Source organism: Panicum virgatum, chromosome 1N (genome assembly GCF_016808335.1).
Source record: "Panicum virgatum strain AP13 chromosome 1N, P.virgatum_v5, whole genome shotgun sequence".
Lineage (NCBI taxonomy): Eukaryota > Viridiplantae > Streptophyta > Magnoliopsida > Poales > Poaceae > Panicum > Panicum virgatum.
Window position 1 is genome coordinate 6,776,335 of NC_053145.1, and position 24,563 is coordinate 6,800,897.

The 24,563-nt window shown below is 45.6% G+C and overlaps 2 protein-coding genes and 1 pseudogene across 2 annotated transcripts; 1 reads left to right on the forward strand and 2 right to left on the reverse strand.

Moving 5' to 3' along the window:
* Positions 1 to 4,264: 4,264 nt before the first annotated feature.
* LOC120654881 lies at positions 4,265 to 5,523 on the forward strand. The gene is made up of 3 exons (XM_039932563.1): positions 4,265 to 4,420; positions 4,560 to 4,703; positions 4,859 to 5,523. Exons 1-3 carry the CDS (start codon positions 4,307 to 4,309, stop codon positions 5,255 to 5,257), a joined length of 657 nt encoding a protein of 218 aa, XP_039788497.1. The 5' UTR covers positions 4,265 to 4,306; the 3' UTR covers positions 5,258 to 5,523.
* Positions 5,524 to 6,137: 614 nt separating this feature from the next.
* Positions 6,138 to 7,910, reverse strand: LOC120654880 (annotated as a pseudogene).
* Positions 7,911 to 8,232: 322 nt separating this feature from the next.
* Positions 8,233 to 11,182, reverse strand: LOC120654878 (myosin heavy chain, embryonic smooth muscle isoform-like). Its single transcript, XM_039932562.1, has 2 exons — positions 11,057 to 11,182; positions 8,233 to 10,646 (listed from the first exon to the last, which is right to left on the reverse strand). Exons 1-2 carry the CDS (start codon positions 11,141 to 11,143, stop codon positions 8,418 to 8,420), a joined length of 2,316 nt encoding a protein of 771 aa, XP_039788496.1. The 5' UTR covers positions 11,144 to 11,182; the 3' UTR covers positions 8,233 to 8,417.
* Positions 11,183 to 24,563: the final 13,381 nt, after the last annotated feature.

Consider the following 24,563-nt stretch of genomic DNA (forward strand, 5'->3'; position numbering starts at 1 on the left):
AATGACAAAATGTCTGATACAGCGAAAGCGAAGTACAAATACGATAAAAACTCTCCGAAGCTGAGCAGGGCGCCACAGGGACGTCGACAGGGAGACGAACGCCTAGAAGTCCTCGTAGTCCAGGTAGCACTGAGCGAACTCCCTCGCGTCGGCAGTAACTGAGCAGCAGTAGAGTATCCCCAAGAGGAAAAAGAGTAGAGTAGGCAAGAGTGAGTACACAACTTGTACTCAACAAGTATAACACAAACTATGAGGCTCTAGGTTGGCTGACTGACTGCATTAGCTTTTAAGTCTTGGCAAAATTTTATTAAATCTAATTACTACAAGTTGATGAATTACCATAAACCCAGTTATATAATAATTAATCAAAATTAATTATGATACTACTGAGAACCAAACCAAACCAAGCCACCCGGGGAAACCTGCCTCGTCGAAGGAAGATAACCCCACTAATCAAAAGGAGGATCTGGGCCGCTCATGACCGTGAGCACGGCTAGTATACCAGTTTTACACTCTGCAGAGGTTGCACATCTTTACCCACAAGTTGTGAGCTATGCTAGTTGTTTATCACACTTCCTTAGGTGAGATGACTAGCAAACTCACTACGAGGCCGTTACAAAGGACACGCTGGTAAGGTGTAACCACTAAGGATTCAGTCAATGCAATGATGGTGCCCACCTCGAGGGGGTACAAGACAACACAGACTAGCCTCGTAGCGTAGGGACCATTGAAGCTCGACTCCCCTCTTGCCCCGTCGGTAAGTTACTCCCGAACCAAAATGACCTAATTAGTAAGCCAAGACCGTCCCATTCCAGTCTTGTGGTAGCGCTGTTGTCCCAGGTTGTCGCTCTATGAACCAGTCCTTATGGAGAGTGGCCAACCCAGCAGTAAGCACCGTGCTGGCCCCCTAAACCATGTTTCTAACAAAACCAATTTTAATGAGAAGTGAGTCACTCAAGCCACACAGAGGGCCACTCTCAGAATTAAGTTGCATATACCATTAATCAAATTAATTAAAAAGGACCAAGTGTGTTATAGCGCGGCACCTAACACAACTAACCAAAATGCAACCCAAAGGATATATAAAGAATATAAAGTGGCTAGGAAATCCTTATAGGCATACAGTATTAAAATGCAGTATGAAAATGTAATTAAAGGTGATGGGTTGTTCATGTTATACTTGCCTTCCTCGTACTGCTCCTGCTGCTACTCAAACTGGTCGGAAGACGGCTGCTCCGGGTACTGGTACTGGGGCTCCTCCGGTAGCTCAACGTCTACTCACGATCACATGGCCAAAAACAAGGCACAACATAAACATACATGCAAACAATAGCAAAAACTAGGAAACAGTACAACAATACATAAAAACAGCACACTAAACTAGTCTAAAACTATTCTACGCGTTACAACGATCGCCTGGACATAAAGAACGCCTAAAACGGAGCTAAAACGCAAAAACTAGAGCTAAAACAAGATCTAGGGGCTTATCTACGAGAAAAACTAAGTTCCAGGGGGTTTCTGGGCAAAAAAGAGGACTAAAACGTAATTAAAGGGTAGTTCTGGGGTCTAACTCGCGAAATCGGCAGCCAAGGACGGCGGGTACTAATTTAAAGGAACTCAGGGGCTAAAACAATAAAAACAGGACCTAACTGGAATTAGTTTTGAATAAAGCTGGACCGCGGGTTGAAACTAGGGAAACCTGGGGTATCTTTTGCAAAATGTATAGGCCGAACCGGTATCTTCGGTTCAAGGCCGTTAGATCTCGATCTGGCGGCTCGAGTTTGATGGGCTCTAGATCTAATCTAGGCCGTTGTCTACAGATTGGGCGGCCCAGGGTGAAGGGAGCGCGGGGCGGCGGCGGAAGGTCGCCGGAGCAGAGTTCCGCGGCGGGGGCAGCGCCGGAGTACGCTGTTTCCGGCGTTCCGGGGGCTATTTGGGATGGGGTTTGGCCGTGGAGCACCATTGCGGCATGGGTAATCCACTGGTGTGCTCAGGTAAGAGGATTTGGGGCTCGGTCGGGGCTCGCGACGGTGTAGGTGGCGCTGCGGCTACAGAGTTCGCTGCCGGCTTATCTGTGTCACGCTGGAGGTCGACTCCGAGCACAAAAGGGTCATGGGGCAAGCGTGGGGTTCGTGCAACCTGGACTCGGGTTTGTGCGGGGCTGAGCGGCTCTGCAGGGTGCTCGCCACGGCGAGGCTATGCCCGCGCGGCGGTGGAACGCCGGCGGCGGCGTCCCGGGCACCTAGAGCGCGATACGGCCTACAACACCTAGCGCAAAAGAACCCGGAGGATGAAGTGGTGCTCACCAGGCACTGAAACGGGAAGACGCGCGGTGCAGCAAGGTCGACGGCGTCGGTTCGGGCGATGGTTACGGGCGGCGCTCGCGGAGCTCGGTGACAGGGTCGCTGCAGGGCTTCTCAGGGCCAGCCAGTCCCACGGGAAGCTTCGATGTTGAACTACGAATCCAGAGGACGGGTTAGCGAGACCGGAGTGGCACGGATGGAGAACAATTGCGGCGGCGCGGAGACTCACCGGCGTGGAGGTCGCGGAGGTGACGCCGGGATGCGGAGGTGGCGGCTGCGGGGTGAGGATAGGGTAAAAGGGTCGTGTGGGGGTGTGTTTAAAGGGGAGGGGCCGGGGATCTCGGTGGGGAAGCAAGGAAGGGAGGGCCGCGGGTTCATGGCCGGAGATCTCGCCCCTTCCTGTTACTCGAGCGAGGAACGCGCGGAGGAGGGTGGAGAAGCTGACGTGTGGGGCTAGGCGGTCAGCGGCCGAGCAGGCGAACGCGGCCGAGCTGTGCGTGCGGAGGGGGAGCGGGCCAGCGCGCGCAGAGTGGGCGGTGACGCTCGGGCTGCGGAGTGTGGGCCGCGAGAGAGGGGAAAGAGAGTTGAGTTGCTGGGCTGCCTGGATCGGGCCGAGCGGGGAAAAAGGGAGAGAGACGAGCGGGCTGGGCTGATGCGGGAGCTGGGCCGCGGGGTTGGATGCTGGGCTGGTTTGCTTAGGTTTCTTCCCTTTTCCACTTCCTTTGTTTTTTCTAAATCCAACACTACTCCAACCATTTGAATTCAAATGAAATTTGAATTCAAACCCCTAAGAAATCAAGCAAGATAAAATATGCACCAGCATGAATGCACAAACATATTTATCTTAGAAAAATTTTAATTCCTTGTGAAACACAATTAGATTAAATGCAAGACTAATCACAATAAACCTTAGAAAAATAAATAAAGCTAATTAAATTTATTAATAAATGCTAGAATTTAAATTAGGGTGTTATAAAGAAGCTCTTGTTCCTTGGACTCAATCTTTGAACGCATCAAGTCTGCTTCCTCGTTCTTCTTCAGCATATCCTGTTTAAGCTTATCCACTTCAATCACCTTCTTGGAAAGCGCAGCTTGTGAACTAACAATTTTCTTGTCTTGTTCCTCGACCAGAAGCTTCAGATTATTGATATGCCTAACCTGTAAAGATAAATCTCTACTCGCCCGCATCAGTGCTTTCTCCATTTCGTGTTGTCTTGAGTACGCTTTGATTATGTCTTCCTCCCTCTGATGGAGGTCCTTCTTCGTCTGGTTGAGCCTTGACCGATCAACGGAAACTTTCTTCCAAAAACTATTCTATATTTCACTATCCAAAAACTAAATCTATTCCAATTCATGATTATTTTAGAAACAAGTCTTTAATAGTTGAGAAATATTGGTTCACTGCAGTTCGGATCCAAAATCCGGCAGGGTTTCACCGGTGGAATTACCTCCCTCACCCCTCCTCTCTCCCTCTCCCCTATCTGGATCTCGTGGACAAGAAATGAGGGTGCGAGGGAAGGGGCTCAGCTTTTATATTGGGGGGAGCCTGCCGCCCCCCTGAGCTGCTTGCCGCCCCTCCACCAAGCAGCAGGTGCCTGCCGCCCGGCAGGGGGGCGACAGGCTCCTGCCAGGGGCCTCCGCGAAAAAAAAATTATATTTATATATATGTAGGTCTCTGCCGCCCCCCTGCCGGGCGGTAGGGGTATAAAACTGTAAAATGTGAAACCGAAAATATATTTATGTAAAAAAAACGTTTTTAAAAGATACAAAAATAAAAAAGCCGCCATTATTGGGCCCATGCAGCTTCCACGCATCTCCGGCCCGCCGGCCCATAGACATCACTAACCAAGTGGCTCATGCTTCCCTCACCGGCAGAGCAATGGCGCGGCGGCCGCCTGCTACAGCAACTCCGCTGAACCCTTGCCCGCCTCCGAACCCTTGCTTGCCACCCCTCCGCGGTAGTGGACGCCCCGTCCCTTGAGCGGTTCTTCATCTGGCGGTGCATGAAACAACGCCACGGCGCGAGGGTCAAGATTGGCCACGCCCCACGGTTGAGCATGCTGGGTTACTTGGAGCCAGGAGTGCACGTGTTGGAGATCGGCAACACCGTCATCAAGGTCTCAATTAGTCAATTTCATTTTCTTTCATTCTTTCTGACTTTCTGTCCATAATTGGCATGCATGCATTTGAAATATCTGCTAATCGAGGAGCTTGACGCAATGGTGCTTCATGTATCTGTTGTTTTGTGCATTGCAGTCTGGAACGATGCCGAGTCCAAAGACCACTGTTCCAAGCGTGCAGATGTTGGCACTGCATCTGCATTTCAGAATGCGCAATGAGGTTAAAATGCTTCCAGCCTTCCTCAGGTGTTTCCCCAATGTTGAAACACTGTGTATCCAGGTATAATTGACCTCCCCCCCCCCCCCCCCCTTCATTTGTTATTTGCATTGTCACTGTCGTCATCATTGTCCACTTTGTAGCATTATATTGCTCCTGCAAAATCCATTTTCTTCCATCACTATATATCTGAACTGTCCACTGAATTTAAATTTCAGTCTGAAGAAACTCGTGAGCCCACTGGCGAGTTGAACCTCAAGTTTTGGCAGGAGACCAGTCCCATCAAATGTGTTCAAACACAACTCAAGAGGCTAGTGTTCCGTGAGTTCCATGGGGAGGAAGGTGAGTTTGCCTTCCTTATGTTCATCGCGGAAAATGCCCGGCTGTTGGAGGAGATGCTTCTTGTGATGGAACTTCGAAGGCCCTCAGCACCAGAAGAACTTTTTGCCAGAATGAAGGCACTGGAGACTACAACGTGGGCAAGCGGGAGCAACAAAGTGGGCTACATGCTTTCCCTACCTGGTGTAGGAGGAGGGAGCGCTTGGTCTCTCAAAGCGGGTTCTGACTTTAAGCACAATGATCCTTTTCTCTGCCTATTTAAAATGCAAATGCAGTAAATAAACAATCAAGTTAGACACTACTGGTAATTTGCCACTGTTAAGCAAATTCTTCTCGATGCATATCTGACTGGAGATATCGCAGCTAGTTATGTAATAACTTTATTGCTGTTGCTGTATAACGTGCCGTATTTCCATGTGGCATCACCTTTTTCATTGTGTTTGCTGATTGTTTACACAATCATCAGAACTATCCATGTTTGGGCATGCTTGTCTGTGACCTTGTTGGTTAAAATGCCAGGCCCTGTGAGTGGCATTCATCCTTAGATTTTATCTGAATATTGATTGAACTTGTGTCATGCATGCGTTTTCTGCCGTCTTGTAGCATACGACACTAGGAGTATACCTTACAAAGACGATTCAGAAGAATGTCCTTTTTGCTCTACCAGATGGATGTCAGGTGATTGTGCCAAATTATATTGCTTGTTTCATGAAATAACTGTTTCTTTGCGCTGCTGCTGTTTCTTTCATACTATCAGTAATAGAAAATTGTGCATCATTGCTGCCAACAATCCGCTCAGGTATGTTCCGTATGTAGTCAACCCCATCAGAAGATGTACGCCAATGCCACTGCACTACCCACATGGTTATGGGTGTTTGTATATTGTCGATATTGGTATGGCTCACCAATACTTGTTTGATTGTTTCTTGAGACTAGCATGTTTCTCCAGCTTCTTAATCTTTCATGGGATTAGCATGATTGACGGCAGGTCGTTTCAGCCATGGACCAGTATGTTTGCTTAATTCATTGCACAGATTTCTTGCCAAGAGTAAAGAAATCAGTCTTGCATTTCTAGCCATCATAGTTGCGAGAGAAGCACTTGTAACATATAAAATTATAAATACATATAAAAGTCGTGATAGGTTCTACATAATGAAATTTTAAACTTTCTCCCTCACATTTGAATGCCTTGGAAGTACAAAATAATCTCATGGATTACGGATTGGCAGTGGACACAAATCGCTAGCAACAGTACAATGAACAGCTTGTTACTGTCCGAATCAGCCCCAGATCTGCATAATTTTACAAGCCATTGGAGAACCATAGCAACACAAATTGACTTGCACAGATAAGCATATCTGTGAACTAGGCAAGGAAGCACCCAAATTAACCTCCTAAGAACAAGAAATAACCACGAAAACGCACTCATAAAACACATTTCTACCACCCAGGTAGGGAGCTCTGGACACCTCCTGTCTGCTGAAGTGCAGCACACTACCTTGCTGAGGGTACCGTCTCACTTGAATCAACTGCCTCCTCTTTCACATCTGTTTTGGAGCTCCTCTCAGTGATGCAGTCCGAGCTATTGGGTCCAGATGAGCCCTGGAACGAACTGGTCTGTTCAGGCTTGAACAGCTCATCGTTCTCCAGGTTGGACAACTTCTCAGCAGATTCTCCTTTAAGCAACTCAACAACTTCAGACATTATCGGTCTCTGCTCTGGCTTGTTCTGAGAACATGCGAGCCCGACAAGCACCAATCGCTTCAGCTCATCCTCGATGAAGTTACCATTGAGCTTTGGATCAGCGATTTCCTTGAACTTTTTGTCACAGGCTAGAGGAAGTGCCCACTCGGTTATGGTTCGTTTTGTGGTGGGGTTTACCTTCTCGACTGGCTTCTTACCGCTTGCAAGCTCTAGGAGCATGATTCCAAAGCTGAAGACGTCGCAGCTTTCAGAGGCTTCCCAAGCATCGCATACTCTGGTGCAAGGTAACCAAGTGTGCCTTTTACCTTTGTGGTGACATGTGTTGCACCATCTGGAATGAGCTTAGCGAACCCAAAATCAGCAACCCGAGCTTGGAAATTTGAGTCCAGAAGGGCATTGCTCGCCTTGACATCTCTATGAATGATATGTGGTGTTGCGTAGTGATGAAGATAACTGCAAGATGAAAGAATTCTAAACGATAAGATTGCTGCATTTTGATAAAAATGATGAAATGATATTGTGAGGCTTACGCGATCCCTTCTGCAGAATCTATGGCGATCTTCATTCTTCTTTCCCAACCGAGATTGCATTCCGCTGCGTGCTGGCCATGAAGCTGAGAGTGTATGCTCAGATTTGGCATATAATCATAGACTATCAAGCGTTCTTGGCCTTCAGCACAATATCCACGCAAGCTCAAAAGGCTTTTGTGCCTCACTCGTGCCAAAATCTCCACCTCAACAGCAAATTCTTTTTCAGCCTTGTTGCTCCAACTCTTGAGCCTTTTCACTGCTATCTGTTTATATGTCATTAATGAGCAAAGCGTAAGTTAGAGAACATGAGATCTCATTCATGGAATAAATAGTAAATAGAACCTACTTGGTCCCTTAATTAAACTTCTAATTGAACAAAGAATTCAAAGCATAAGACAAATATGCCAAAGAGGGCCACAAGGACCATAAGGCTCAAAATTTCATCCAAAAAAATATTAATTTTATGGTACAGCATGTAAGTAAACTATTGTCACATCAATGAGATTGTCCAATGCAGCACAAATCACTTACAGTAGTAAACAATTTTGAAAATACAGAAGGAATCAAGAAACTCCAATTTAGGGGCTTTGTTTTTTATTTAGACTCCCTAATAGGTGCAGTAGAGCATACCCATGTGTCACAGTGTCAGGAACCTCACTTTTTTATCTGGCCATGTGATTAATGGAAATACCCTCTGACGTATAGCAAGAACAATGAATACTTTTACAAGCAAGGATTATAGTTTACTTGGCTACAATCTGGCAGTGAACCCCTATAATTGGCTAGTAGTCATGAACCAGTACACTGTTGCATTTTCGGTTATGCCATTGCACAGCTTGTTTGGTTCTGATCCTGAAAAGGTTGTGTGTGCCAGGCAGCGCATCCAGACACTCGATTTCATCAGCCTGGGGTTCTGAATCGCTGCCTGGGAGCAGCTGCCTGGCTCAGGATCTCATCCAAACAAGCAAATTACAATGTTGTACATAAACACACATGGTCTGCCAACAAAACTGCCTTCCTTTTACCCAAAAGCCAAACAATCTATGTTTTTTTTTTATGATGTCATCCGCAGAACTGAAAAGAACAAAAAGAAATCCTGAGGCCGAGAAGGAAAGGAAACGAAGGTAACAATTTCAGCTGCATCATTCCAGTTGGCACACGTCATTCTCATGATGCAGAAATCTGTTTCAGCTATGATATGATGCTATGGTTCCTCAGCATCATTTATTCCAGCACTGGCGACGAGCTCTTCTGTCAAAGAAAACAGCCCAACAATCTCCCTTTTAGCTTCAAGAATCACATTCATTTTCTTGTTTGGTTCCATTTTGGAAGCACCCGCACTAATGTTTGCATTTTGGGGTGCAAGCAAATTGGTACCAGAATCGGTTCTGCCACTTCTCAAGAATGCTTTAGTTATATCTGCAAGCTTCTTCAACATAGTACTAGCAGCTAGTGCCTCCCCCTCCACGGATTCGATTTCATGCTTTCGGAGCTCCACTTCTTCCACATTGTTGTCTTTGGTTGCCTCATCAGCAAGGCTAGACAGTCTCCTGATGTCATTAGGATCTATGGATAGCTCCTCCAATTTGTCTAGTTCCTTGTCCCTCACATCTAATCTTCTAAGTACTGCCTTCAGCTCTAGGTCTTTTGTGTCAAGTGCTTTATATGCAGCTCTTAAGTCCACGTCCTTCTGTTCTAAGGATTCTTTCAGCGTGTCGATGTCAGCCTCCAGTTGATTATGTTTATGCAAATTGGACTCAAGGGCTGTGCCTGTACTTAAAATTTCATCGTCAAGCAAGTTATAAATGTCAAATTCTTCACCTTCCACAGAACCTATAAGATTGCCTGTGAGCTCAACTATCTTTTGCACCACGGATTCAGCTTGTGAGCGTCCTAATCTCATCTTATCCAATTCGTCCTGCATTAATTGTATACGTTTCTCTTTATCCTGTAGTTCGGATCTAACCTGAACAAGTTGATCCTCCTTGGTATTTATCATCTGCTGAAGTTCAACAACTTCATTGTTAACTTCGTCAAGTCTCCGTTGTGTCTCTAGAAGCTCCAAATCCTTCTCTTGAACTGCAAATTGTATGGAGTCCACCTTCAGTTTCATATCTTCGACTTCGTGTCTGGCCTCTAACAACTCACTCTCTTTTGCTTCGACAAGCTTTTGTGAATTGAAGTACCCATTCTCCTTCTGAGCTAGCTCCTCTTGAAGCAACTCTACCTCCTTTGTTTTCTGTTCCAAGCTCTCCCTTTCTTTAGTTAACATAGCCTCTAGGGACTCAACCTTCTTCATCTCCTCAATTAACTGCGATTCAAGTTCACTACAGCGAGATTGTACAACACTGAGCTCATTTGTCTTTTCTTGAATCTCCAGTTGAGCAGCTTCCAGATTCTGAGTATAAGAAATAAGCAATGTTTTTTGGTATGTGAGTTCCTGCACTTGCTTACTCAACTGCGCTGCTTGGTCTTCAATTTGCCTGCGAGAGAAGGTGAAAGCCTCTTTTGAAGCCATTAGTTCGGAACGCACAGCATCCAGCAAAGACCTCACACGTTTGAAGTCATCGATAGTATCCTTGATATTATCCTTATCCTTGGATGCCATTTGTGCCAGCTCCTTTAACTCTTGCTGTGCTGCTATCCATCCTAAATTCTGCTTCTCAAGTTCCTGTTCTGCAACTTTCAGTTTCTCCTCGTTGCCTTTCCTCAATTCATTTGATCTGGCAACCTCAGTTTCCTTTCTTTCAATTTCATTCTGGAGCTCCCTAATTGTTGCTTCTTGGCGTGCAAGGGCCCGATTAGCTACAAGAAGCTCTTGTTCCTTGGACTCAATCTCTGAACGCATCAAGTCTGCTTCCTCGTTCTTCTTCAGCATATCCTGTTTAAGCTTATCCACTTCAATCACCTTCTTGGAAAGCGCAGCTTGTGAACTAACAATTTTCTTGTCTTGTTCCTCGACCAGAAGCTTCAGATTATTGATCTGCCTAACCTGTAAAGATAAATCTCTACTCGCCCTCATCAGTGCTTTCTCCATTTCGTGTTGTCTTGAGTACGCTTTGATGATGTCTTCCTCCCTCTGATCGAGGTCCTGCTTCGTCTGGTTGAGCCTTGACCGATCAACAGAAACTTTCTTCTCCGCATCACGAAGGTCCCTCTCTTTCTTCCTTAGGATAGATAAGGCAGCCTCAAATTCAGTCTTCAGGACCTCGATACTCATGCTCAGCTCCCTATCCTGAGAAGCACTTGGATCTAGGCTCTTTGTCTTTGCGAACAATTGCTCCAATAGTTCCCTAGCGGGCTCAGTCCCATTGTCACCATTAGAGATATTTGATTTAACACCTTTTACAACAGATCTGATCAAAGGGTGAGAACATTTCATATGTTGCGCCTGAGAAGCTGCCAGGAAGCTCAGCCTCTGCCTGAACAAAACCTGAGAGGTTGCAGGAAACAAACCATGGGAGCACTGTTAGGATAATGACAGGGCCGCAAGTGAAGCCATCCATGCACTTGAAAAATTAGTCATGCTGAAGAACTCAAAAGAATTTTTAGTTAAAAGGATATCATAATTCAAAGATGCTAATTTACGGTGAAGTGTCGAAATTTTGGTATAACATCTATTACTACATAAATAATTAAATATCTTTGATTTCACGATACTGTGTAGCTGATGCAATAATAGATCTCACTGCAATAGCGATTTGATTAACCTGATACACGTGCATTAACCACCATGAAAATGCAGCCAACAGAAAATGAGTTAGAAATCCAAATCTCATCTTTTATCTTGAAACAGAGGTTAAACATCGTGATGAGAAACAGCAAATGTAAGAGGGCGCTCACGTGAGTGGCGGCGCGGCAAGGCCGGGAGGCGCTGGGGAGAGCGGCGGCCGCCCCCGCCGCCGGCGAGGAGGTGGAGGAGAGGGGCATGGGCGCGGAACATGGGGGGGGGGGGTCGCGGCAGCCCGGGAGCGATCGGACGGATGGCGACGCGCGCGGGGGCGGGCGGGCGGGCGAGCTCGGCTGCGGAGAGGGGATGAGGTGGTGGTGGAAGTGGAACGGGGGGCAGCCGCGTGTGTGGAGCGCAACGCGGCGCGGATGACGCGAGGAGCACGAGAGACCTGTGTTTTTCTTTTCTTTTTTTAACTATTTTTTCTTTTCTTTTTTTAACTACTTTTTCTTTTCGTTTCTTTTCTGCGAATTGTTTTTCCGCGCAGGAGGCTTGAGAAAAGTGTTCTGGGCATTGGGCAATCGCAGAGCCGGGCGCCCCGGCTGTCCTCCACCTCTTTTAGGCTCCCGCGTCATCTACGGTGGAGGCACCGTCTTTCATCACCACCACCTTTAACCAGTTTCGTCGTTGCGCCGTTCATCCACTGTCACTACCCTCTCCTCATCTCCGCCGCCGGCCACCGCCATCGGTTGTTTGCCTCAGAGCGCCGCCTCGCCTCAGCCGCCGCCGCTCCTCCTATGGGGCAGATGGCCATTGTAGCCCTAGAATTCTAAACCCTAAGCTCCACCGTCTTGACCACCACCCCGACCGCCGGCCGCTCCCCCCTACCCCTCCCACCCCTCGCCGGCGGCCACTCCACCCCCCTCCCTCCTCTCCTAGCTCGCAAGCAACCCCCCTGCCCCTGGCTCAAGGAAGAAGATGAACAGCCCTTGTACGATGCTATTGCGCGCAGAAGTGCGTGTGATAACTAGATTCCCCGATTGAACCCTGTGTCACCTTTCCACTCAAAACTCTACTCCTCGCGTGGCGGCAAGGCGGTCCCCATCTCCGCCCACATGTGCGGTCGTGCCCATGTTGCGCCAGCGCGGACGACGACACGACACCCGCGTGCGGAACCACAGGTAGGACCCGGAGCTGCTGGAAATGGTGCTCGATTTCCTCTACGCCGCCCTCTGTTAGTGGTTCTCCTTTCTACCGCCCCATTATCCATCGTGCATCAGGATCCCCTGTGGCACGTACAGTAGCATTCCGATTCCGGCGCAGCGGCCGCATCTTCTTGAGCTTTCTGCGAGATTCCTAGCCAGTGTTGAGGAACCATAGCACGCTGGCGGCGCGCGATTGCGGACATCCTACGATACTCCCACCACTAATACTCTAACTGCTTGTGGAGGTGCCGACGGACGAGGATGGATGCCATGGGGACACTAGAAGCAAATGGGATGAGGGGACTAATCTATAAATATTTTCGGATATTTTGCAAAAAAAATGGATCCTAAATAATAGCGATCCAATTTGCAGGGTGTACTGTAAAACATTGGATCGATTAGGGGTTTATTGTAAAAGGTTGGATGATTAATTATTCTGATCCATTTTACAGGGTTTTATAAAAAAATGCATGTGGGTTTATCTTTAAGATATGTAGGGTCGTGGAAGGCGGAGGGACACCGACGGTGATGGCTCCGCGACACGACTGCCCTCCTAGCTTCGCCTCCATTGGAGTGTCGCTCTTGCCTGCTGGAGCTCCACCTCCGCGTCCGGCTCTGGTCGCTCCGCCCTTCCCCCGAGCTTGGCATCCGCCCAACCATTGCCTCAACGCTTAGCTCAGCCAGAGCTCGTCCAATTGCGCTTCGTTCCTTCATACCCGAGCCACCCGGGGCTCAATCCATCAGCAGGGAGCGACACTTTCGAAGTGGGATGGTTTGGTCCGCTCCATTTTGCGGAATGGAGCCATCCCGGATTTTGGATGGATATTCTCTCCTTAAATGGTTCCATCCCAAGCATGCAAACTAAACATTGAACAAAATGGTTCCTACACATTCTGCTCCTCAACCAAACACTACCTAATTGCCAACATAGGCATGTTCCTCCCCGCTGAATCTTGGCTATCTAGAACACCTGGAAGCCTCCGGAACATTCTAGACATTGATTTCCTAGACTTGCAATTCCATTTCCATGAAACAACCTGGTGGGTTCTTAGCATATATTTCCAAATCATTCCAGCAAGAACATTCTGGATACTCCAATTTGCAAATAGATTGTTCTTACACCGAGGGAAATATCAGTGTTTCAAACGCTGATTAGTCTGGACGCTGCAAAAGAACTGGTAGTACTAAACGTGGAATGCATATGAAAGTCGACGACAAGTTTTACAAGATGAATTTCCAGAAAAGTACTTGTTTTGCATTTCTTCGTCTTGTTTTTTCGAATCGTTTTTCCCTTTTCTTTCGTCGGCGAGACGACAAACCTTCCATTTGGGCTTTAGGGTCCAGCATTATTGGGCGGATTTTTTATTTTTATATTTTTTTAAAATGTTTTTTACAGAAATATATTTTCGGTTTCACATTTTATAATTTTATACCCCTACCGCCCGACAGGGGTCTACATGTAAATAAATATAATTTTTTTTGTGCGGAGGCCCCTGGCGGGAGCCTGCCGCCCGGTGGAGGAGCGGCAGGCAGCTCTGTAACACCCCAGGTGTTTAATTAGTTAAACCAGGGTCATTAGCACCCAAATCATGTATCCTTAACCAAGAAACGTCGCAATAAATGCATGTGTATGTATGTGTGTCTATGTGTATGTGTGCATATAAAACTATTTTATAAAATAATTGTAATATTTCATGCTCAATTTGTCATTAAAAGTAATTACTAGAAAAACCTCATAATTAGTGCCTTGCAAGTCTACATGAAATAATTAGGATTTCAAACTCTTTGTTGTGTTAGATTTAAACTAAATTTCAAACTGTGGCTTAATTGAACATTTTCCTGAAATAAAACTTGTAGAGTTCTAAATGTTGAACAACTTCCATGTTGATGGTTTTTCCGAGTGCTACCCAAAAATGGAAGAAAATTTTGAATTCCGAGTCGAACAGGACCAAGTTCAAATACACTAAAGATTAAAAATTAACTTTTGAATGAAGTCTCAAACGAATTTGTGCCTGAAACGAAAAGTGTAGAATTCGAAGTTCTCTACAACTTTCATATTCAAAGTTTTCCATGTTTCAAAGGAAATTTTTGAGAAAGATTCGAATTTGAATCATTCAAACCTCTATTTCTCTCTCTCTCTCTTCTCTCTCCCTCCCTCCCCTGTTCTGTGTCGAGCCGAGGTCGCCGGCCACGCACCGTGCCCTCGCCGCGCCCCGTCCCTGGCTTCTTCCGAAGCTTCTCGGTCTCTCCACGCGGCACTCTCTCACAGCGCGCACGCCGAGGACGGCCGTCGACGCGCCACGGCGACGAACACGCCGAGCCATGCCGTGCGCCAATTCTCCGCTCGCTTTGCGCCCTCTGCTGGCTCTCCTCCCTTCCATTGGCTTCGCAAACGAGTCTCCTCCCTCCCCCTCTACTCCCCTCCCTGCTCCAAGTGCCAAACCGAGCTCCCCACGGCGTCCAGAGCCGCCCGCCGCCGCCATTAGCGCCGCCGCTCGCCGGTCTCCCACGGAGCTCCCTCCTCCACCCTTCCTCGCGCCCAACAAACCCTGCAGCAAGCTCCCCGGTGCTCCCCGACCCGCTCGCCGCTGCCCAGGCCCGCCGAACCGCCGCCGCCGCTGCCAACCGCCGCCGCCGGAGCCCCTGCTCCGCGGAGGAGCCGCCTCCGACCGTCCCACGCTCAACCGAGCCCATCCCTAGGTTCCTCTCACCGCCCTCTTGCTCCTCCCCCTATTCCCCCTCGCCGCCGGCCGCCGCAGGCGTCGGATTCCGGCCGCCCGCCGCCTCCCCTGCTTCAAACTCCGGTCGGGGGCTTATCTGCGAGGAAATAAATTCTTCCAGGGGCCTCTGCGCAAAAAGAGAGCTTTTCCTTTTTGTTTTCCAAAGCTGTGAACTTGTAAAATCGATATGAATTTGTAGAAAAATCGGAAAAATGCAAACTCAATTGATCTGAGCTCCTTGTTACTAGATATACAACTTTATTTACATGCACATATTTATTTTCTGTCTATATTTTAATCTAGAAAAAAGATTAGATTACATAGACTCTAATTATTCTAGGAGTTCTACTCAGCACCTATGGGTGATTTTTGGCTGGTAGCTACTTCATGTTATGCTTAGATTTGTGTAAAAATTTGAGCACCATTTAACACTTGTAACTAGATGAAACCCAAGTCTTGGCTAGATCTAGTAGAATAACTTTTTTTTATTTCTGGATGTTTTGTTATAGATATGTGGATGAAACTTTTTATGTGTACTTACAATACTAGATGAACATCACTGTCCAAGTTTCGTTATTTTTAGATTTGTGTAGCTAGTTCTGTGAATTAATCCTTAAAAATAGTGCTATATTGTTATAAATAGTTGTTGCATCTGGAAAAATCTGAAAATTTTACTGTGGCTTAGTCTTCATAAGTTAAGCTAGCGCACAAAGTTTGAGCCCCAAAAACACCTTGTAACTCTCTGTACTAATTAGTCTTGTTATATGTGAGTGAAATCTGTCAATTTTATTACTCATGTTATATGTCTAGGAAAATTCGGATAAATTTAAAGTGTGTTTAGAATTGTATGTAAATCCCTTTGTAAAAATTTGAGATTCAAAAATGTTGTAGTTTAATTTGTGTAAATGTTGTAGTTGCTGAAGCTATTTCTAACTTATGAATTGTTGAAACCCAACCCTAGATTTTTTTTATGAACTCAAATGTATTAGATTTTACTCTATAAATGATTGCCCAATAAAATATGAATGCAAGTGTTTCACTCTTTAACTTCGGGTTTTGTTTGAAGTACAACTTTATAGTGAAGCAATTAATAAATTATTATCGTCACACAACTTATACATATGCATTTCATATAGATTCGACTACTCTTACTGACGGTACGTACGAGCTGGTGCCTGAAGCGGAAGAAGGTCCCAAGTGAATTTCGCCGACGCCGTCGAGGATCCGAACCCGACTTCAGAAGCCTCGGAAACTAACTTAGCTCAAGAAGGCAAGCACTTTGTTAAGTTTGGAACAAAGCACTTTGTTAAGTTTGGAACTTGGTTTGTAATTCTAAAATTATGTTAAATTCTCTGTGTTGTAATATATGGTGTATTGTTGTAATCTCTGGACTCGCCTTCGCGTGAGTTATGCTGCTTTGTTCGATCCAGGTTTAAGTGGTTTTATCGGGAATTTACCTGACTGACCTCCGATGTGCTCCGTCTGCTGTGCGAGTTAAACCTAATTGCCTTTGCAATGATGGTTAGCGCACTTAAGCTGGTTTATGTCGGGCGGTTCTGCCACAGCTGGTATCAGAGCCGAACAAAGCGTGCACCAGAGAATGCGACGAGTTTCGAAGAATTTTATTAAAAGTTGGACCACAAAAAGTGTGTTTGCAAAATACGTTGGTTCGTTAAGGATGGTGCCTAGTTCGTAAAGCCCTAGGGGAATTATGGGAAGTTACTAGGTGGCTATCTAACTTATGTCATTATATATCTGACTTCCAGCGCATTACTTTCTGTCAGACCTTATTTTTCTGCACAATCAACCCTTGAATTCTGTAACGACGCACCTACGTTAAGGTAAGAAGGTAAGGATCCTCAGTCAGCTGAGGGAGTCTGACCTTCCCGTCGGTGATGCGAGCTGAACGCTGCCCTCAAGCAGTGGTTTACTTGAGGTGCTGCCAATATACCAACTATCAGTTGACTATATTGGGAGTAAAGTATACTCAGTCAGCTGAGGGAGACTGACCTTCCCGTCGGTGATGCGAACCGAACGCTGTGCTCAAGCAGTGGCCTACTTGAGCTACTGCCAATATACAGACCATCAGTCGATTATATTGGGAGTTAAGGAACTCATGAATACGCTATATCAGCGGCATATGTTAATGTTGGCCATACGGCGGAAAAAAAATTGCATGGCTGCCGTTTCTATAGTGAATGGTAATGTATGGGTGAACATGTGGGCAACTGCATATGCGTTACCCATGTGGCGTAGGACACATGGGGGCATTCGTGAGTGCTGGCACGAAGGGTCCAGTCGTGAATATTCATATTTATATATGCTATGCATCTTCTACAGGTACACTAACCGTGATTATGTTAAGTTAAGAACGGTTAGAATTCGGCTAAACATATATAGGGAGAGACGTAATTTTGTGCTATGCTACCGGCGCTAACCCCGTAAGTCCAAATCTATTTGGCAGTTGTTTGTTTTGTGAGGACGAATAGGTTGTGCATGCATCATGATCTTAAACTGGAAATCAATAAAAGTACATGTGGCAATGGGGAATACTGAGGTTTGCACCTGAGCACGTGTTATTTTTTTTCACGATTAAGGTCTATCTAGACTCTGTTCGGTCTGCTGTGTCTGGATATAGGAAGTTACCGAACTCCGCAAAGGACTCTATCTACCGAAGTGTTTGAATAGAACACAAAAGTTGTAGAATGTTAAATTACCCCTCGGTTGTCAAAAGTTGGGAGATTTTGGTTGAACAGAACGTGAGTTGTGATTTTTCTAGTAACAAACAACCTTCTATCCATGTCGTTATATAATTTATGCTAGTTCTATTTTTATGAATTTACTCTTTTGTATTTTGGGGCATTGTATATCACTTGCTCACGAAAGAGTTTTTGCATGTTCCAGATGGTGGGATCGACGCGTGGCAATCCGGAGGGTTTTGTGAATGCGAGTGGTAGCGGATCGCAGCAGCCGCCACCCCCACCACCAAGCTTTGCAGAAGTCCTGTCCGCCCAGACTGAGTTGCTTCGCCAACTTGTTCAAGGGCAGCAGCGAGGTGGACACCACGCCCATCAACCTCAAGCTGCTAGGTATCAGGAAATCTTTGCAACCCAGCCTCCTCTGTTCAACAGGACAGAAGAACCACCGGATGCGGATGCTTGGATTCGCACAATCGAGTCCAAGTTTGCACTACTTCCGGTGCCATGTTCGGAGGAAAATAAGACTCTCTTTGCTGCACAACAGCTTCGCGGTTCTGCTCGTCTTTGGTGGGACAACTACCATGGCATGCTTCCGGCCGATCACGTTGTTACTTGGAACGAATTCAAAAATGCATTTAGGGACCACCATATTCCAGAGAGTCTTATGGAAAGGAAACTGAATGAGTTCCTGGCTCTTACTCAAGGAACTCGTACGGTTATCCAATATGCCCAATCTTTTAATGGTCTCTGTCAGTACGCGGGCTATCATGCTGACACAGATATTAAAAAGCGTGACCGCTTTCGCAGAGGACTCAATACCAAGCTCAAGGAACGTCTAAATCCCATTAAGGTCGACACATACAATGAGCTGGTTAATCTGGCAATTACACAAGAGGATTGCATTGTGGCTCATCGTGCCGAGAAGAAGCGAAAGGATCCACCTGGACCCTCGAGTGCTCAGTCACCGAGGTATCGTTTCGTGCAGAATGTTTCTCCTACAATCCCTCAAAAGGCCCCTCAGCCAGGGCGTTGGGTTTTTAGGCCGCCACAGCAGCAGGGTGTAATGCGACCCCCTGTTCCTCAGCTAACTGGTCCCAGGCCAATTGCCCCACCAACAGCCCGTCCAGGTGATAAAAATCGTTGCTTCAATTGTGGCAGTACAACTCATTTTGCCCGTGAATGCCCGCAGCCCAGACGACAAAACCAAGACTAGGTATCTAATCAGAACACCAGGAACAAAGGCAAAAAGCAAATTGTTCAGGTCAAGCAAGGGCGTCTCAATTTCACCACATTTGCCGATCTTCCTGAAGGTGCACCAGTCATAACGGGTACATTCTCTATCCACAACAAGCCCGCTGTCATCTTATTTGATTCCGGTGCATCCCATAGTTTTATTAGTGCAAAATTTGGTGCAAAATTGGGATTGGATTTCAGTCACACTAAAGGATCATATATGATATCAACACCGGGTGGTAAAATTGCTTCCAACCAAATAGTACGGCTCGTACCAATCAAGTTGGGTAGCATCATTGTTGAAACCGACCTTATCCTATTACCACTTGAAGGCATGGATGTCATTTTGGGGATGAATTGGATGACTCAACATCATGTTTTATTAGATGTTCCCTCTACGGCTGTTGAAATAAATTCGTCAACACATGGAGCCACTACTCTGTATTTACCCTCCCAAGAGTGCACCAATTTTTGTGCATTTGCTATGAGCGAATCCAGATTAGAAGAAATCCCAGTGGTATGCGAGTTTGCCGATGTTTTTCCAGATGAATTGCCAGGAATGCCTCCGGATAGGGACATAGAGTTTGTTATTGAGTTGCAGCCAGGCACTGCACCTATTTCAAAGAGGCCCTATAGAATGCCACCTAAGAAATTGGCCGAATTAAAAATTCAACTTCAAGAACTTCTTGACAAAGGTTTCATTCGCCCTAGTGCATCACCTTGGAGTTGTCCGGCCCTATTTGTGAAGAAAAAGGATGATAGTTTGAGGTTGTGTGTGGACTACCGGCCTCTCAATGCGGTGACAATCAAAAATAAATATCCCCTTCCCCGCATTGATGTTTTATTTGATCAGTTGGCTAGAGCTAAGGTGTTTTCAAAGTTGGATCTTCGCTCTGGATATCATCAGATCAAAATCCGACCCTGTGATATCCCTAAGACCGCCTTCGCTACAAGATATGGACTATATGAATATTTAGTCATGTCCTTTGGCCTCACAAATGCACCTGCTTATTTCATATATCTCATGAATTCGGTGTTCATGCCGGAGCTTGACAAGTTTGTCGTGGTTTTCATTGACGACATCTTTGTTTATTCCAAGAATGAGGACCATGCCAAACATTTGCGCATCGTTCTTCAACGTCTTAGAGATTATCAGTTATATGCTAAGTTTTCCAAATGTGAATTTTGGTTAGACAAGGTGAAATTTTTGGGTCATACTATATCCAGTGAAGGCATAGCCGTTGACCCTAGTAAGGTGCAAGAAGTGATGGACTGGAAACCTCCTGCTTCCGTTCATCAGATTCGCAGTTTTCTTGGTCTAGCCGGATACTATCGTCGATTCATTCCGGACTTCTCAAAAATTGCTAAGCCTATGACCGAACTGTTGAAGAAAGGAATAAAATTTATCTGGGATGAAAGATGTGAGAAAGCTTTCCACACTCTAAGGGAGTTGCAGACTAAGGCCCCCGTCTTAGCTCAACCTGATAATGCCAAGCCCTTTGACGTGTATTGTGACGCGTCGGGTACGGGTCTTGGTTGTGTGCTCATGCAAGACAATAGAGTCATTGCCTATGCTTCACGATCTCTTCGGCCCCATGAGTATAACTATCCTACTCATGACCTCGAGTTAGCAGCCGTCATTCATACTCTAAAGATTTGGAGACACTATCTTATGGGCACTCATTGCAATATCTACACAGACCATAAGAGTCTCAAATATATCTTCACCCAAGCCGATCTAAATATGAGACAAAGAAGATGGTTGGAATTAATCAAAGACTACGATCTCGAGGTGCACTACCATCTGGGCAAGGCCAATGTAGTCGCGGATGCACTAAGCCACAAGACTCATTGTAATTGCCTAACTATGGAATCTTATGACCAGACACTGTGTTCTGAAATGAGAAGACTCAATTTGGAAATGATTCCCCAAGGCACTTTAAACCACATTTCCATTGAACCAACCATCCACGATCAAATTATCATGGCGCAACTACATGATGAAGGTATTAAAATCATCAAACAGAAGCTCTCCCAAGGGGAAGAAAAATATAAATGTTTCCGCTAGGACCACAATGGAATTCTATGGTTCGAAAGCCGCATAGTCGTTCCAAAGAATCATGAGCTCCGAAAGCAAATCCTCGATGAGGCACACCTTTCCAAGTTCTCCATTCATCCAGGCAGTAACAAAATGTATCAAGATCTTAAACAAAACTTCTGGTGGACTAGGATGAAAAGGGAAATTGCTAAATATGTTTCTGAATGTGATACCTGTTGGTGAGTAAAAGCCAGCCACTTGAAGGTAGCCGGCCCTCTTCAACCTTTGTCTATCCCATCATGGAAATGGTAAGACATAAGTATGGATTTCATTGTAGGATTGCCAAACACATCCCAGAAGCACGACTCTATTTGGGTTATCGTGGATAGGCTCACAAAGACGGCACATTTTGTTCTAGTGCACACTACCTACACTGCCAAGAAATATGCCGAGATTTATCTCGATCGCATTGTTTGCCTACATGGCGTACCTAAAACGATCATTTCTGATCGTGGAACTCAATTCACCGCACGCTTTTGGGAACAATTGCAAGCTTCTCTTGGTACCAAACTGATTCGAAGCTCAGCGTATCATCCTCAAACTGATGGACAAACAGAGAGAATAAACCAAATCCTAGAAGACATGTTGAGGGCTTGTGTCATTCACTTTGAAAAGAGTTGGGATAAGTGCTTATCTCTAGCAGAATTCTCGTACAACAATAGCTATCAAGAGAGTCTGAAAATGGCACCATTTGAGGCCTTGTATGGTCGAAGGTGTCGTACTCTTTTGAGCTGGTCGCAAGTCGGAGAACGCGTGGTATTCGGACCTGATCTTGTAACCGAGGTAGAAGAAAAGTGAATGTAATCCAAGCAAATCTTAAGGCGGCACAATCTAGGCAAAAGAGCTATTTTGACAAAAGAAGAGATCCCTTGCAATTTGAAGTTGGAGATCATGTATACCTTCGGGTTTCCCCAACCAGGGGTGTACAAAGATTTGGAGTGAAAGGAAAACTAGCTCCCAGGTATGTTGGTCCCTATGAAATCATTGAAACTTGTGGGCCCGTGGCCTATAGAGTGAGACTTCCTCCGCAACTATCCACCATACACGACATCTTCCATGTTTCTCAGCTTAAGAAATGTGTCCGAGTTCCCACGGAGATTGTCGAACAAGAGGATATACGGGTAGAACCGGACCTTTCCTATGTGGAATATCCTATCAAAGTTCTGGATCGGAAAGAAAGGGTAACAAGAAGAAAAGTAGTTAAAATGTACAAAATCCAGTGGAGTCATCACACGGAAGAAGAAGCCACTTGGGAAACTGAAACCTATCTAAATGAACATTACCGTGGTTTTCTAGCATCCCTCCAAGGTACACATACCTTCCATACTTAGCCTATTTACTCGAATCTTGGGACGAGATTCTTTTTAGGGGGGTAGGCTGTAACACCCCAGGTGTTTAATTAGTTAAACCAGGGTCATTAGCACCCAAATCATGTACCCTTAACCAAGAAACGTCGCAATAAATGCATGTGTATGTATGTGTGTCTATGTGTATGTGTGCATATAAGACTATTTTATAATATGATTGTAATATTTCATGCTCAATTTGTCATTAAAAGTAATTACTAGAAAAACCTCATAATTAGTGCCTTGCAAGTCTACATGAAATAATTAGGATTTCAAACTCTTTGTTGTGTTAGATTTAAACTAAATTTCAAACTGTGGCTTAATTGAACATTTTCCTGAAATAAAACTTGTAGAGTTCTAAATGTTGAACAACTTCCATGTTGATGGTTTTTCCGAGTGCTACCCAAAAATGGAAGAAAATTTTGAATTCCGAGTCGAACAGGACCAAGTTCAAATACACTAAAGATTAAAAATTAACTTTTGAATGAAGTCTCAAACGAATTTGTGCCTGAAACGAAAAGTGTAGAATTCGAAGTTCTCTACAACTTTCATATTCAAAGTTTTCCATGTTTCAAAGGAAATTTTTGAGAAAGATTCGAATTTGAATCATTCAAACCTCTATTTCTCTCTCTCTCTCTCTTCTCTCTCCCTCCCTCCCCTGTTCTGTGTCGAGCCGAGGTCGCCGTCCGAGCCGAGGCCGCCGGCCACGCGTCGTGCCCTCGCTGCGCCCCATCCCTGGCTTCTTCTGAAGCTTCTCGGTCTCTCCACGCGGGACTCTCTCACAGCACGCACGCCGAGGACGGCCGTCGACGCGCCACGGCGACGAACACGCCGAGCCGTGCCGTGCGCCAATTCTCCCCTCGCTTGCGCCCTCTGCTGGCTCTCCTCCCTTCCATTGGCTTCGCAAACGAGTCTCCTCCCTCCCCCTCTACTCCCCTCCCTGCTCCAAGCGCCAAGCCGAGCTCCCCACGGCGTCCAGAGCCACCCGCCGCCGCCATTAGCGCCGCCGCTCGACGGTCTCTCACGGAGCTCCCTCCTCCACCCTTCCTCGCGCCCAACAAACCCCGCAGCAAGCTCCCCGGTCCTCCACCTGTGTTCCCCGACCCGCTCGCCGCCGCCCAGGCCCGCCGGACCTCCGCCGCCGCTGCCAACCGCCGCCTCCGGCCGTCCCACGCTCAACCGAGCCCACCCCTAGGTTCCTCTCGCCGCCCTCTTGCTCCTCCCCCTATTCCCCCTCGCCGCCGGCCACCGCAGGCGCCGGATTCCGGCCGCCCGCCGCCTCCCCTGCTTCAAACTCCGGCCAGGGGCTTATCTGCGAGGAAATAAATTCTTCCAGGGGCCTCTGCGCAAAAAAGAGAACTTTTCCTTTTTGTTTTCCAAAGCTGTCAACTTGTAAAATCGATATAAATTCGTAGAAAAATTGGAAAAATGCAAACTCAATTGATCTGAGCTCCTTGTTACTAGATATACAACTTTAGTTACATGCACATATTTATTTTCTGTCTATATCTTAATCTAGGAAAAAAATTAGATTACATAGACTCTAATTATTCTAGGAGTTCTACTCAGCACCTATGGGTGATTTTTGGCTGGTAGCTACTTCATGTTGTGCTTAGATTTGTGTAAAAATTTGAGCACCATTTAACACTTGTAACTAGAGGAAACCCTAGTCTTGGCTAGATCTAGTAGAATAAATTTTTTTTATTTCTGGATGTTTTGTTATAGATATGTGTATGAAACTTTTTATGTATACTTACAATACTAGATGAACATCACTGTCCAAGTTTCGTTATTTTTAGATTTGTGTAGCTAGTTCTGTGAATTAATCCTTAAAAATAGTGCTATATTGTTATAAATAGTTGTTGCATCTGGAAAAATCTGAAAATTTTACTATGGCTTAGTCTTCATAAGTTAAGCTAGCACACAAAGTTTGAGCCCCAAAAACACCTTGTAACTCTCTGTACTAATTAGTCTTGTTATATGTGAGTGAAATCTGTCAATTTTATTACTCATGTTATATGTCTAGGAAAATTCGGATAAATTTAAAGTGTGTTTAGAATTGTATGTAGATCCCTCTGTAAAAATTTGAGATTCAAAAATGTTGTAGTTTAATTTGTGTAAATGTTGTAGTTGCTGAAGCTATTTCTAACTTATGAATTGTTGAAAGCCAACCCTAGATTTTTTTATGAACTCAAATGTATTAGATTTTACTCTATAAACGATTGCCCAATAAAATATGAATGCAAGTGTTTCACTCTTTAACTTCGGGTTTTGTTTGAAGTACAACTTTATAGTGAAGCAATTAATAAATTATTATCGTCACACAACTTATACATATGCATTTCATATAGATTCGAGTACTCTTGTTGACGGTACGTA